Below are 13044 nucleotides of genomic sequence, written 5' to 3' on the forward strand. Positions count from 1 at the left end.
ATACAGGGTCGATGTACTGTCTCAGTGTATACCAGGTATGCACAGGGTGGGTGTATTGAATCAGTGTATACTGTGTATATACAGGGTGGGTGTACTGTCTCAGTGTGTACAGTGTATATACAGGGTGGGTGTACTGTCTCAGTGTGTACCACGTATGTACAGTGTGGGTGTACAGTCTCAGTGTGCATACTGTGTATGCACTGGGTGGGTGTACTGTCTCAGTGTGTATACTGTGTATGCACAGGGTGGGTGTACTGAATCAGTGTGTTCTATGTATATACAGGATGGGTGTACTGTCTCAGTATGCATTGTTTATATACAGGGTGGGTGTACTGTCTCAGTGTGTACTGTGTATATATGGGGGGGGGTGTACTGTCTCAGTGTGCATTGTTTATATACAGGGTGGGTGTACTGTCTCAGTGTGTACTATGTATATACAGGGTGTACTGTCAACAGTGCTTACCATGTATATACAGAGTGGGTGTACTGTCTCAGAATATACCATGTATGAACAGGATGGGTGTACTGTCTCAGTGTATACTGTGTATGTACAGGGTGGGTGTCATGTCTCAGTGTGTATACTGTGTATGCACAGGGTGGATGTACTGTCTCAGTGTGTACTGTGTATATACAAGATGGGTGTACTGTCTCAGTGTGTACTGTGTATATATGGGGGGGGGGGGTGTACTGTCTCCGTGTGCATTGTTTATATACAGGGTGGGTGTACTGTCTCAGTGTGTACTGTGTATATACAGGGTGTATTGTCACAGTGCTTACCATATATGTACAGGGTGGGTGTACTGTCTCAGAGTATACCATGTATGCACAGGATGGGTGTACTGTCTCAGTGTGTACCACGTATGTACAGGGTGGGTGTACTGTCTCAGTGCGTATACTGTATAAATGGGGGGGGGGGGTACTGCCTCAGTGTGTACAGTGTATATACAGGGTGGGTATACTGACTCAGTGCTTACCATATATGTACAGGGTGGGTGTACTGTTTCAGTGTGTACCACGTATGTACAGGGTGGGTGTACTGTCTCAGTGTGCATATTGTGTATGAACATGGTGGGTCTACTGTCTCAGCATGTATACTGTGTATGTACAGGGTGGGTGTACTGTCTCAGTGTATACTGTGTATGTACGGGGTGGGTGTACTGTCTCTGTGTACTGTGTATATACAGGGTGGGTATACTGTTTCAGTGTGTATTGTTTATATACAGGGTGGGTGTACTGTCTCAGTGTGTACTGTGTATATACAGGGTCGGTGTACTGTCTCAGTGTGTATTGTTTATATACAGGGTGGGTGTACTGCCTCAATGTGTACTGTGTATATACAGGGTCGATGTACTGTCTCAGTGTATACCAGGTATGCACAGGGTGGGTGTATTGAATCAGTGTATACTGTGTATATACAGGGTGGGTGTACTGTCTCAGTGTGTACAGTGTATATACAGGGTGGGTGTACTGTCTCAGTGTGTACCACGTATGTACAGTGTGGGTGTACAGTCTCAGTGTGCATACTGTGTATGCACTGGGTGGGTGTACTGTCTCAGTGTGTATACTGTGTATGCACAGGGTGGGTGTACTGAATCAGTGTGTTCTATGTATATACAGGATGGGTGTACTGTCTCAGTATGCATTGTTTATTTACAGGGTGGGTGTACTGTCTCAGTATGCATTGTTTATATACAGGGTGGGTGTACTGTCTCAGTGTGTACTGTGTATATATGGGGGGGGTGTACTGTCTCAGTGTGCATTGTTTATATACAGGGTGGGTGTACTGTCTCAGTGTGTACTATGTATATACAGGGTGTACTGTCAACAGTGCTTACCATGTATATACAGAGTGGGTGTACTGTCTCAGAATATACCATGTATGAACAGGATGGGTGTACTGTCTCAGTGTATACTGTGTATGTACAGGGTGGGTGTCATGTCTCAGTGTGTATACTGTGTATGCACAGGGTGGATGTACTGTCTCAGTGTGTACTGTGTATATACAAGATGGGTGTACTGTCTCAGTGTGTACTGTGTATATATGGGGGGGGTGTACTGTCTCAGTGTGCATTGTTTATATACAGGGTGGGTGTACTGTCTCAGTGTGTACTGTGTATATACAGGGTGTATTGTCACAGTGCTTACCATATATGTACAGGGTGGGTGTACTGTCTCAGAGTATACCATGTATGCACAGGATGGGTGTACTGTCTCAGTGTGTACCACGTATGTACAGGGTGGGTGTACTGTCTCAGTGCGTATACTGTATAAATGGGGGGGGGGGGTACTGCCTCAGTGTGTACAGTGTATATACAGGGTGGGTATACTGACTCAGTGCTTACCATATATGTACAGGGTGGGTGTACTGTTTCAGTGTGTACCACGTATGTACAGGGTGGGTGTACTGTCTCAGTGTGCATATTGTGTATGAACATGGTGGGTCTACTGTCTCAGCATGTATACTGTGTATGTACAGGGTGGGTGTACTGTCTCAGTGTATACTGTGTATGTACGGGGTGGGTGTACTGTCTCTGTGTACTGTGTATATACAGGGTGGGTATACTGTTTCAGTGTGTATTGTTTATATACAGGGTGGGTGTACTGTCTCAATGTGTACTGTGTATATACAGGGTCGGTGTACTGTCTCAGTGTGTACTGTGTATATATGGGGGGGGTGTACTGTCTCAGTGTGTATTGTTTATATACAGGGTGGGTATACTGTCTCAGTGCTTACCATATATGTACAGGGTGGATGTACTGTCTCAGTGTGTACCATGTATGTGCAGGGTGGGTGTACTGTCTCAGTGTGCATACTGTGTATGAACAGGGTGGGTCTACTGTCTCAGCATGTATACTGTGTATGTACAGGGTGGGTCTACTGTCTCAGTGTATACTGTGTATGTATGGGGTGGGTGTACTGTCTCAGTGTGTACACTGTGTATGTACAGGGTGGGTGTACTGTCTCTGTGGACTGTGTATGTACAGGGTGGGTATACTGTTTCAGTGTCTATTGTTTATATACAGGGTAGGTGTACTGTCTCAGTGTGTACTGGGTATATATGGGGAGGTGTACTGTTTCAGTGCGTACTGTGTATATACAGGGTGGGTGTACTGTCTCAGTGCGTACTGCGTATATAAGGGGGGGTGTACTGTCTCAGTGTGTATTGTTTATATACAGGGTGGGTGCACTGTCTCAGTGTGTATACTGTGTATGTACAGAATGGGTGTACTGTCTCAGTGTATACTGTGAATGTACAGGGTGGGTGTCCTGTCTCAGTGTGTATACTGTGTATGCACAGGGTGGGTGTACTGCCTCAGTGTGTATACTGTGTATATATGGGGTGGGTGTACTGTCTCAGTGTATACTGTGTATGTACAGGATGGGTGTACTGTCTCAGTGTGTATACTGTGTATGTACATGGTGGGTGTACTGTCTCAGTGTATCCTGTGTATGTACAGGGTGGGTGTACTGTCTCAGTGTGTATACTGTGTATGCACAGAGTGGGTGTACTGTCTCAGTGTGTATACTGCGTATGTACAGGGTGGGTGTACTATCTCAGTGTATACTGTGTATGTACAGGGTGGGTGTACTGTCTCAGTGTGTACTGTGTATGTACAGGGTGGGTGTACTGTCTCAGTGTGTAGCATGTATGCACAGGGTGGGTGTACTGTCTCAGTGCGTACTGTGTATATAAGGGTGTGTGTGCTATCTCAGTGTGTATTGTTTATATACAGGGTGGGTGTACTGCCTCAGTGTGTACTGTATACATACAGGGTGGGTGTACTGTCTCAGTGCTTACCGTATATGTACAGGGTGAGTGTACTGTCTCAGTGAGTACTGTGTATACACAAGGTGGGTGTACTGTCTCAGTGAGTACTGTGTATATACAGGGTGGGTGTACTGACTCAGTGTGTACTGTTTATATACAGGGTGGGTGTACTGTCTCAGTATATACTGTGTATATATATGAGGGGGTGCACTGTCTCAGTGTGTAATGTTTATATACAGGGTGGGTGTACTGTCTCAGTATGTACTGTGTATGGACAGGGTGGGTGTAGTGTCTCAGTGTGTACCATGAGTGTACAGAGTGGGTGTCCTGTCTCAGTGTGTACCATGAGTGTACAGGGTGGGTGTACTATCTCAGTGTGTACCATAAGTGTACAGAGTGGGTGTCCTGTCTCAGTGTGTACCATGAGTATACAGAGTGGGTGTCCTGTCTCAATGTGTACCATGAGTGTACAGAGTGGGTGTCCTGTCTCAGTGTGTACCATGAGTGTACAGAGTGGGTGTCCTGTCTCAATGTGTACCATGAGTGTACAGAGTGGGTGTCCTGTCTCAGTGTGTACCATGAGTGTACAGAGTGGGTGTACTATCTCAGTGTGTACCATGAGTGTATAGAGTGGGTGTCCTGTCTCAGTGTGTACCATGAGTGTACAGAGTGGGTGTCCTGTCTCAGTGTGTACCATGAGTGTACAGAGTGGGTGTACTATCTCAGTGTGTACCATGAGTATACAGAGTGGGTGTCCTGTCTCAATGTGTACCATGAGTGTACAGAGTGGGTGTCCTGTCTCAGTGTGTACCATGAGTGTACAGAGTGGGTGTCCTGTCTCAATGTGTACCATGAGTGTACAGAGTGGGTGTCCTGTCTCAGTGTGTACCATGAGTGTACAGAGTGGGTGTACTGTCTCAGTGTGTACCATGAGTGTACAGAGTGGGTGTCCTGTCTCAGTGTGTACCATGAGTGTACAGAGTGGGTGTCCTGTCTCAGTGTGTACCATGAGTGTACAGAGTGGGTGTACTATCTCAGTGTGTACCATGAGTGTATAGAGTGGGTGTCCTGTCTCAGTGTGTACCATGAGTGTACAGAGTGGGTGTCCTGTCTCTGTGTGTACCATGAGTGTACAGGGTGGGTGTACTATCTCAGTGTGTACCATGAGTGTACAGAGTGGGTGTACTATCTCAGTGTGTACCATGAGTGTACAGAGTGGGTGTACTATCTCAGTGTGTACCATGAGTGTACAGAGTGGGTGTACTATCTCAGTGTGTACCATGAGTGTACAGAGTGTACAGGCAATGGGCAGACTTTAAAGAATGAGTGCATGGCTCACAGCAACAATACATTCTTGCCAGAAACTGAAAATATTTGGTCACCCCGTGTCCAACAACAATGTTCAGGAATGTCTAAGATTAAAAGAACATATCAATAAAATGTTGCAGAAACAGCAGCAATTCTGAAGATTGTGAGACTTTTAGAATACAGCAAGAGACTCTCCAAGAAACTGATAAGCAAAGGCAAAACAGAATATGAATGCAGATCAGCAAAAAACATAAAAAATCAACTGTAAAATCTTCTGTGGGTACATAAAAAGGAAGCTTTGGCTATAACAAATTTGAGTCCTCCTGAATTGATAATGGGGAAATAGAGAAATGGCTGAGATGTTAAATGATTAGATTAGATTAGATTACTTACAGTGTGGAAACAGGCCCTTCGGCCCAACAAGTCCACACCGCCCCGCCGAAGCATAACCCACCCATACCCCTACATCTACATTTACCCCTTACCTAACACTATGGGCAATTTAGCATGGCCAATTCACCTGGCCTGCACATCTTTGGACTGTGGGAGGAAACCGGAGCACCCGGAGGAAACCCACACAGACACGGGGAGAACGTGCAAACTCCACACAGTCAGTCGCCTGAGGCGGGAATTGAACCCGGGTCTCAGGCGCTGTGAGACAGCAGTGCTAACCACTGTGCCACCGTGCCGCCCATGTACCTTTGTACCTTTTTCACTAGAGAAGATTGAAGAAAGCTCCCAATACAGCAGGCTAGGGAGAATGAGATGAAGGAAATTAGCATTTGTAGGAAAATTGTACTGGGAGAAACTAATGGGGCTGGAATTGGAAAACTCCCCAGGACTCGATGGTACATGTTCCAGAGTATTGAAGGAGGTGACTATAGAGACAGTCAATGTATTAGTGATTGTTTTCCAAAATTCCTTTGATACTAGAACGATTCTTGAGGACTGGAAAGTAGCAAATGACCCCTCTCCACTTTCATCATCTCCCCCCGACCCCGAACACCACTCCCCACTATTTAAGAAGCGACTGAGAGGGAAAACAAGGAGCTACAGACAAATTAACCTTTCATCAGTGGGAGGAAAATGCTAGAATTAATTATAAAGTCTAGGATAAATAGACATTGTCTAATAATGATCCGATTGATTAGGCATGGTCAGCATGGATTTTCAAACGGGAAATTGTGTTGGACAAACTTGAAATTTTTTGAGGATTTTCAAACAAACTTGATAAAGGAGAGCTGGTGGAGGTAGGATACCTCGATTTTCAGAATGCTTTTAATAAATGTCTCCGCCGTCGGCTGGTTAGAAAAATTAAAACTCATAGGTTAGAAGGTAATATACTGGCATCGGTTAATCATTGGCAAACAGACAGTAAGCGTAAATGGTACATTGACATGATGGCAGCCTATGACTACTGAGGAACTGCAAGGATCAGTGCTTAGAGCCCAGTACTTACAATAAGTATCAACCATTTGGAGGTGGGGACCAAATGTAATATTTCCAAATTTGTGGGCGACACAAAGCTAAGCGTATGTGTGTTTGAGGATGGTAGAAAATATTTCCAGGAGGATTTGAGCATGCTTAATGGATGAAGAATAATATGGCAGATGGAATATTATGTGGGAAAAAGTGAGGTTATTCACTTTGTGAAAAGCAACTGATGTGCAGAGTATTTCTCAAATGGTCAGAGGTTGGGATCTAGGTGTCCATGTTGAGAAATCAACGAAGGCTAACAGGCAGGTGAAGCAAGCTCTTAGGAAAGCTCATGGAATGTTAGCCTTTTGCAAGATATTTAAGTACAGGAGTGGTGAGGCCTTTCCTCAATTGCATCAGAGCGTCTTTCGATCGCAGCTGGACTATTGTGCAATTTTGGTTTCTTTAGTCTCAGGAAAGATATTATTGCCATTTAGGGAGTGAAACTTCACCAAACTTGGTCCTGGGATTGTGGAACTGTCCTATAGAGAGGGCCTGTATCCTCTAGAATTTTGAATTTTGAGAGGTGATCTCATTGAGACTTACAAAATACATAAAGGACAAAGTAGATGCAGGTAAGATACTTGGGGTGTCTAGAACCAAGGTACACAGTTTAAAAGTCAGGAACATGCCGCTTAGGTCTCACAGAAGGAGTATATTTTACTCAGAGGGCTGTGAAACTTGGAACTTGTAACACAAATTGACAATTTGTACTGCATATTTACAGCATGGATGTGCTGTCTCAATTTGTATTGTAAAAGCATGTGTGAAGTACAGTCTCAGCAGCTGTACAGATATTTAATTTGAAATATAAAACAGAAGAATGGAGTTAGCTGCTGTATCGAAGAGAACAAACCAGTCTTTCATAACCTGAAGGAAAAGTGAAATTGTGTGGTCATTTGTTGGTTATGCAAGGGCATGTCATTACTTTTTAGAAGCTGGATTTGATACTTTTGAACACTAAACCTGTACCAGGAGTCTTTGGATTAATAAAAACAAACTCAGTTGCATTTTGTCACGAAACTTGGAGGAGAGAAGGCACTTGGGCTCTCTGACCACCAAACATCTGTGACAAAGTGAGATCATGTGCTCTCCCTTTCTGAGTGATAAAGAAATGACACTGCAAGGAGAGATCATTTCAAACTGAATTCAAGATCTAGATCTAACCGATGGTCTATTAGATTGAGTGTTGCTGCAGTCAGCAACAACATGGTATCATCTCCAGAACCCGAAAGGACTGTGAGATAATCACCACCTTTGCCCTTGTGATTGGGATTCTGGTCCATAGACCTTGGTCCTTTTTACCTATATTTCAAACTCACGATATTCCTGCAAAATCTGTTATGTATAGGCAGGACAGTTGCGACTGGTGGTGTACTGTGTCAGTATGTACAGGTTTGGTTTACTGTTGCAGTGCATTCTGTGTATGTACAGGGTGAGTGATAAGTTTCAATAATCACTGTGTATGTACTGATCAAGTGCACTGTCTCAGCGTGTACTGTGTATGTGCACTTTCTCAGTGTCTTTTGTCTGTGTTTAAATTGTGTCCTCTGTTTATCATGTCCTCCATATGCGACTGGAAACAGTTTTCACTTGTTTATCAAAACTATTTGTCAAATCTCCTCTGAACCTTCTCTGCCATAAAGTGTACGCACAGGTTGAGAGTGAGTCTCAAAGTGCTGTTACCTGGAGGGGTGTATGTTGCAGGATTCAGCCAGTCCTGCTTGCTGCTTTGAGCCACCTCTTCCTCAGCATTCTCCATGTTCTGGTGCAGCACATCATGTTTAACATCCAACAGATTGACAAACGTGTCCAATCCAAGCAACACAAAATTACACCAATACCTCCCGAATCTGCAAAGATACAAAGTTCTCCCTTAATCCAGTAAAACAAAGACTGAGAGAGCACAATGATTCCCGACAGTGACAGTGAAGTGGTGATCTGCTTGAATTAAAGTAATCTCATGGCTTTGTATGAAATTGTAGTCGGTAAAACCTGATGTCAATCAGCTGTGGTCAAAAACAACCTGGTATTACCCTGTGGGACAGGTAACCTGCCATTGACATCTTATTCTGCTTCTGTGTAGCTCAGATATCAAAGATCACTAACTCCTATCATCGTTACCCAATGCTTGCCGACCTACAGTGGATCTTGGGGAAGCAATACCACTGTATTAAAATTCACAATCTTGTTGGCAAAATCCTTCAAGCTGCATTCCTCTCCTAAACTTTGACTTACCCTAAAACCCTCCCAACTATCTCTACTCATCTAATACTGTCGTCCTGCACATTCCAGATTTTAATTACTCAATTTCTGGGCATGCCTTCATTAGTCTGAGTTGCACATTTTGGAAATTCAAGCCAAAACCTCAAGTCTCCATTCTCTGGTCTCTTCCATCCATGAAGACACTTCCTGCAACTGAACCCCGTCTGTTAGCTTCAGGTATTGGAAGTGAGAAGGAGTGAATGTGGCCAGGAGTGAGTGTGGATGGAGTGATTATAGACAGGAGTGAGTGTGGATGGAGTGAGAACTGACAGGAGTGAGTGTAGATGGAGTGAGTATAGATAGGAGTGAGTGTGGATGGAGTGAGTATAGACAGGAGTGAGTGTGGATGGAGTGAGTATAGACAGGAGTGAGTGTGGATGGAGTGAGTATACACAGGAGTGAGTGTGGATGGAGTGAGAACTGACAGGAGTGAGTGTAGATGGAGTGAGTATAGACAGGAGTGAGTGTAGATGGAGTGAGTATAGACAGGAGTGAGTGTGGATGGAGTGAGTGTAGACAGGAGTGAGTGTGAATGGAGTGAGTATAGACAGGAGTTAGTGTGGATGGAGTGAGTGTAGACAGGAGTGAGTGTGAATGGAGTGAGTGTAGACAGGACTGAGTGTGGATGGAGTGAGTATAGACAGGAGTGAGTGTGGATGGAGTGAGTATAGACAGGAGTGAGTGTGAATGGAGTGAGTGTAGACAGGAGTGAGTGTGGATGGAGTGAGTGTAGACAGGAGTGAGTGTGAATGGAGTGAGTATAGACAGGAGTTAGTGTGGATGGAGTGAGTGTAGACAGGAGTGAGTGTGAATGGAGTGAGTGTAGACAGGACTGAGTGTGGATGGAGTGAGTATAGACAGGAGTGAGTGTGGATGGAGTGAGTGTAGACAGGAGTTAGTGTGAATGGAGTGAGTATACACAGGAGTGAGTGTGGATGGAGTGAGTGTAGACAGGAGTGAGTGTGAATGGAGTGAGTGTAGACAGGAGTTAGTGTGAATGGAGTGAGTGTAGACAGGAGTGAGTGTGGATGGAGTGAGTGTAGACAGGAGTGAGTGTGAATGGAGTGAGTGTAGACAGGAGTGAGTGTGGATGGAGTGAGTGTAGACAGGAGTGAGTGTGAATGGAGTGAGTATAGACAGGAGTTAGTGTGGATGGAGTGAGTGTAGACAGGAGTGAGTGTGAATGGAGTGAGTGTAGACAGGACTGAGTGTGGATGGAGTGAGTATAGACAGGAGTGAGTGTGGATGGAGTGAGTATAGACAGGAGTGAGTGTGAATGGAGTGAGTGTAGACAGGAGTGAGTGTGGATGGAGTGAGTGTAGACAGGAGTGAGTGTGAATGGAGTGAGTATAGACAGGAGTTAGTGTGGATGGAGTGAGTGTAGACAGGAGTGAGTGTGAATGGAGTGAGTGTAGACAGGACTGAGTGTGGATGGAGTGAGTATAGACAGGAGTGAGTGTGGATGGAGTGAGTGTAGACAGGAGTTAGTGTGAATGGAGTGAGTATACACAGGAGTGAGTGTGGATGGAGTGAGTGTAGACAGGAGTGAGTGTGAATGGAGTGAGTGTAGACAGGAGTTAGTGTGAATGGAGTGAGTGTAGACAGGAGTGAGTGTGGATGGAGTGAGTGTAGACAGGAGTGAGTGTGAATGGAGTGAGTGTAGACAGGAGTTAGTGTGAATGGAGTGAGTATACACAGGAGTGAGTGTGGATGGAGTGAGTATACACAGGAGTGAGTGTGGATGGAGTGAGTATAGACAGGAGTGAGTGTGAATGGAGTGAGTATACACAGGAGTGAGTGTGGATGGAGTGAGTGTAAACAGGAGTGAGTGTGGATGGAGTGAGTGTAGACAGGAGTGAGTGTGGATGGAGTGAGTGTAAACAGGAGTGAGTGTGGATGGAGTGAGTGTAGACAGGAGTGAGTGTGGATGGAGTGAGTGTAGACAGGAGTGAGTGTGAATGGAGTGAGTGTAGACAGGAGTGAGTGTGGATGGAGTGAGTGTAAACAGGAGTGAGTGTGGATGGAGTGAGTGTAGACAGGAGTGAGTGTGGATGGAGTGAGTGTAGACAGGAGTGAGTGTGAATGGAGTGAGTATACACAGGAGTGAATGTGGATGGAGTGAGTGTAGACAGGAGTGAGTGTGGATGGAGTGACTGTGGGATGGAGTGAGTGTGGATGGAGTGAGTGTAGACAGGAGTGAGTGTGGATGGAGTGAGTGTAGACAGGAGTGAGTGTGGATGGAGTGAGTATACACAGGAGTGAGTGTGGATGGAGTGAGTATAGACAGGAGTGAGTGTGGATGGAGTGAGTATAGATAGGAGTGAGTGTGAATGCAGTGAGTGTAGACAGGAGTGAGTGTGGATGGAGTGAGTATACACAGGAGTGAGTGTGGATGGAGTGAGTGTAGACAGGAGTGAGTGTGGATGGAGTGAGTGTAGACAGGAGTGAGTGTGAATGGAGTGAGTGTAGACAGGAGTGAATGTGGATGGAGTGAGTGTAGACAGGAGTGAGTGTGAATGGAGTGAGTATAGACAGGAGTGAGTGTGGATGGAGTGAGTATAGACAGGAGTGAGTGTGGATGGAGTGAGTGTAGACAGGAGTGAATGTGGATGGAGTGAGTGTAGACAGGAGTGAGTGTGAATGGAGTGAGTATAGACAGGAGTGAGTGTGAATGGAGTGAGTGTAGACAGGAGTGAGTATACACAGGAGTGAGTGTGGATGGAGTGAGTATACACAGGAGTGAGTGTGGATGGAGTGAGTGTAGACAGGAGTGAGTGTGAATGGAGTGAGTATACACAGGAGTGAGTGTGGATGGAGTGAGTAGACTCAGGAGTGAGTGTGGATGGAGTGAGTATACACAGGAGTGAGTGTGGATGGAGTGAGTGTAGACAGGAGTGAGTGTGAATGGAGTGAGTGTAGACAGGAGTGAGTGTGAATGGAGTGAGTATAGACAGGAGTGAGTGTGGATGGAGTGAGTATACACAGGAGTGAGTGTGGATGGAGTGATTGTAGACAGGAGTGAGTGTGAATGGAGTGAGTATATACAGGAGTGAGTGTGGATGGAGTGAGTAGACTCAGGAGTGAGTGTGGATGGAGTGAGTATACACAGGAGTGAGTGTGGATGGAGTGAGTGTAGACAGGAGTGAGTGTGAATGGAGTGAGTGTAGACAGGAGTGAGTGTGAATGGAGTGAGTATAGACAGGAGTGAGTGTGGATGGAGTGAGTATAGACAGGAGTGAGTGTAGATGGAGTGAGTGTAGACAGGAGTGAGTGTGAATGGAGTGAGTATACACAGGAGTGAGTGTGGATGGAGTGAGTGTAGACAGGAGTGAGTGTGAATGGAGTGAGTATACACAGGAGTGAGTGTGGACGGAGTGAGTAGACTCAGGAGTGAGTGTGGATGGAGTGAGTATACACAGGAGTGAGTGTGAATGGAGTGAGTATAGACAGGAGTGAGTGTGAATGGAGTGAGTATAGACAGGAGTGAGTGTGGATGGAGTGAGTGTAGACAGGAGTAAGTGTGAATGGAGTGAGTATAGACAGGAGTGAGTGTAGATGGAGTGAGTGTAGACAGGAGTGAGTGTGGATGGAGTGAGAGCTGACAGGAGTGAGTGTGAATGGAGTGAGTATAGACAGGAGTGAGTGTGGATGGAGTGAGTGTAGACAGGAGTGAATGTGGATGTAGTGAGTGTAGACAGGAGTGAGTGTAGACAGGAGTGAGTGTCGACAGGAGTGAGTGTGAATGGAGTGAGTGTAGACAGGAGTGAATGTGAATGGAGTGAGTGTAGACAGGAGTGAATGTGGATGGAGTGAGTGTAGACAGGAGTGAGTGTAGACAGGAGTGAGTGTGGATGGAGTGAGTATACACAGGAGTGAGTGTGAATGGAGTGAGTATAGACAGGAGTGAGTATGGATGGAGTGAGTGTAGACAGGAGTGAGTGTGAATGGAGTGTGTGTAGACAGGAGTGAGTGTGGATGGAGTGAGTATAGACAGGAGTGAGTGTGGATGGAGTGAGTGTAGACAGGAGTGAGTGTGGATGGAGTGAGTATACACAGGAGTGAGTGTGAATGGAGTGAGTATAGACAGGAGTGAGTGTGAATGGAGTGAGTATACACAGGAGTGAGTGTGGATGGAGTGAGTGTAGACAGGAGTGAGTGTGGATGGAGTGACTGTGGGATGGAGTGAATGTAGACGAGAGTAAACATTGATGGAGTGATTTTCTTC

General features: G+C 45.4%; 1 protein-coding gene across 1 annotated transcript in view; it reads right to left on the minus strand.

Moving 5' to 3' along the window:
* Positions 1-13044, minus strand: part of LOC140469626 (uncharacterized) — a 321689-nt gene that overhangs the window by 55185 nt on the left and 253460 nt on the right. Inside the window, exon 4 of the mRNA XM_072566310.1 lies at positions 8241-8407. Within this exon, the coding sequence (XP_072422411.1) occupies positions 8241-8407 (167 nt within the window). The remainder of the gene's footprint in view (positions 1-8240; positions 8408-13044) is intronic.

The sequence above is a fragment of the Chiloscyllium punctatum genome, chromosome 49, assembly GCF_047496795.1.
Source record: "Chiloscyllium punctatum isolate Juve2018m chromosome 49, sChiPun1.3, whole genome shotgun sequence".
Classification (NCBI taxonomy): Eukaryota; Metazoa; Chordata; class Chondrichthyes; order Orectolobiformes; family Hemiscylliidae; genus Chiloscyllium; species Chiloscyllium punctatum.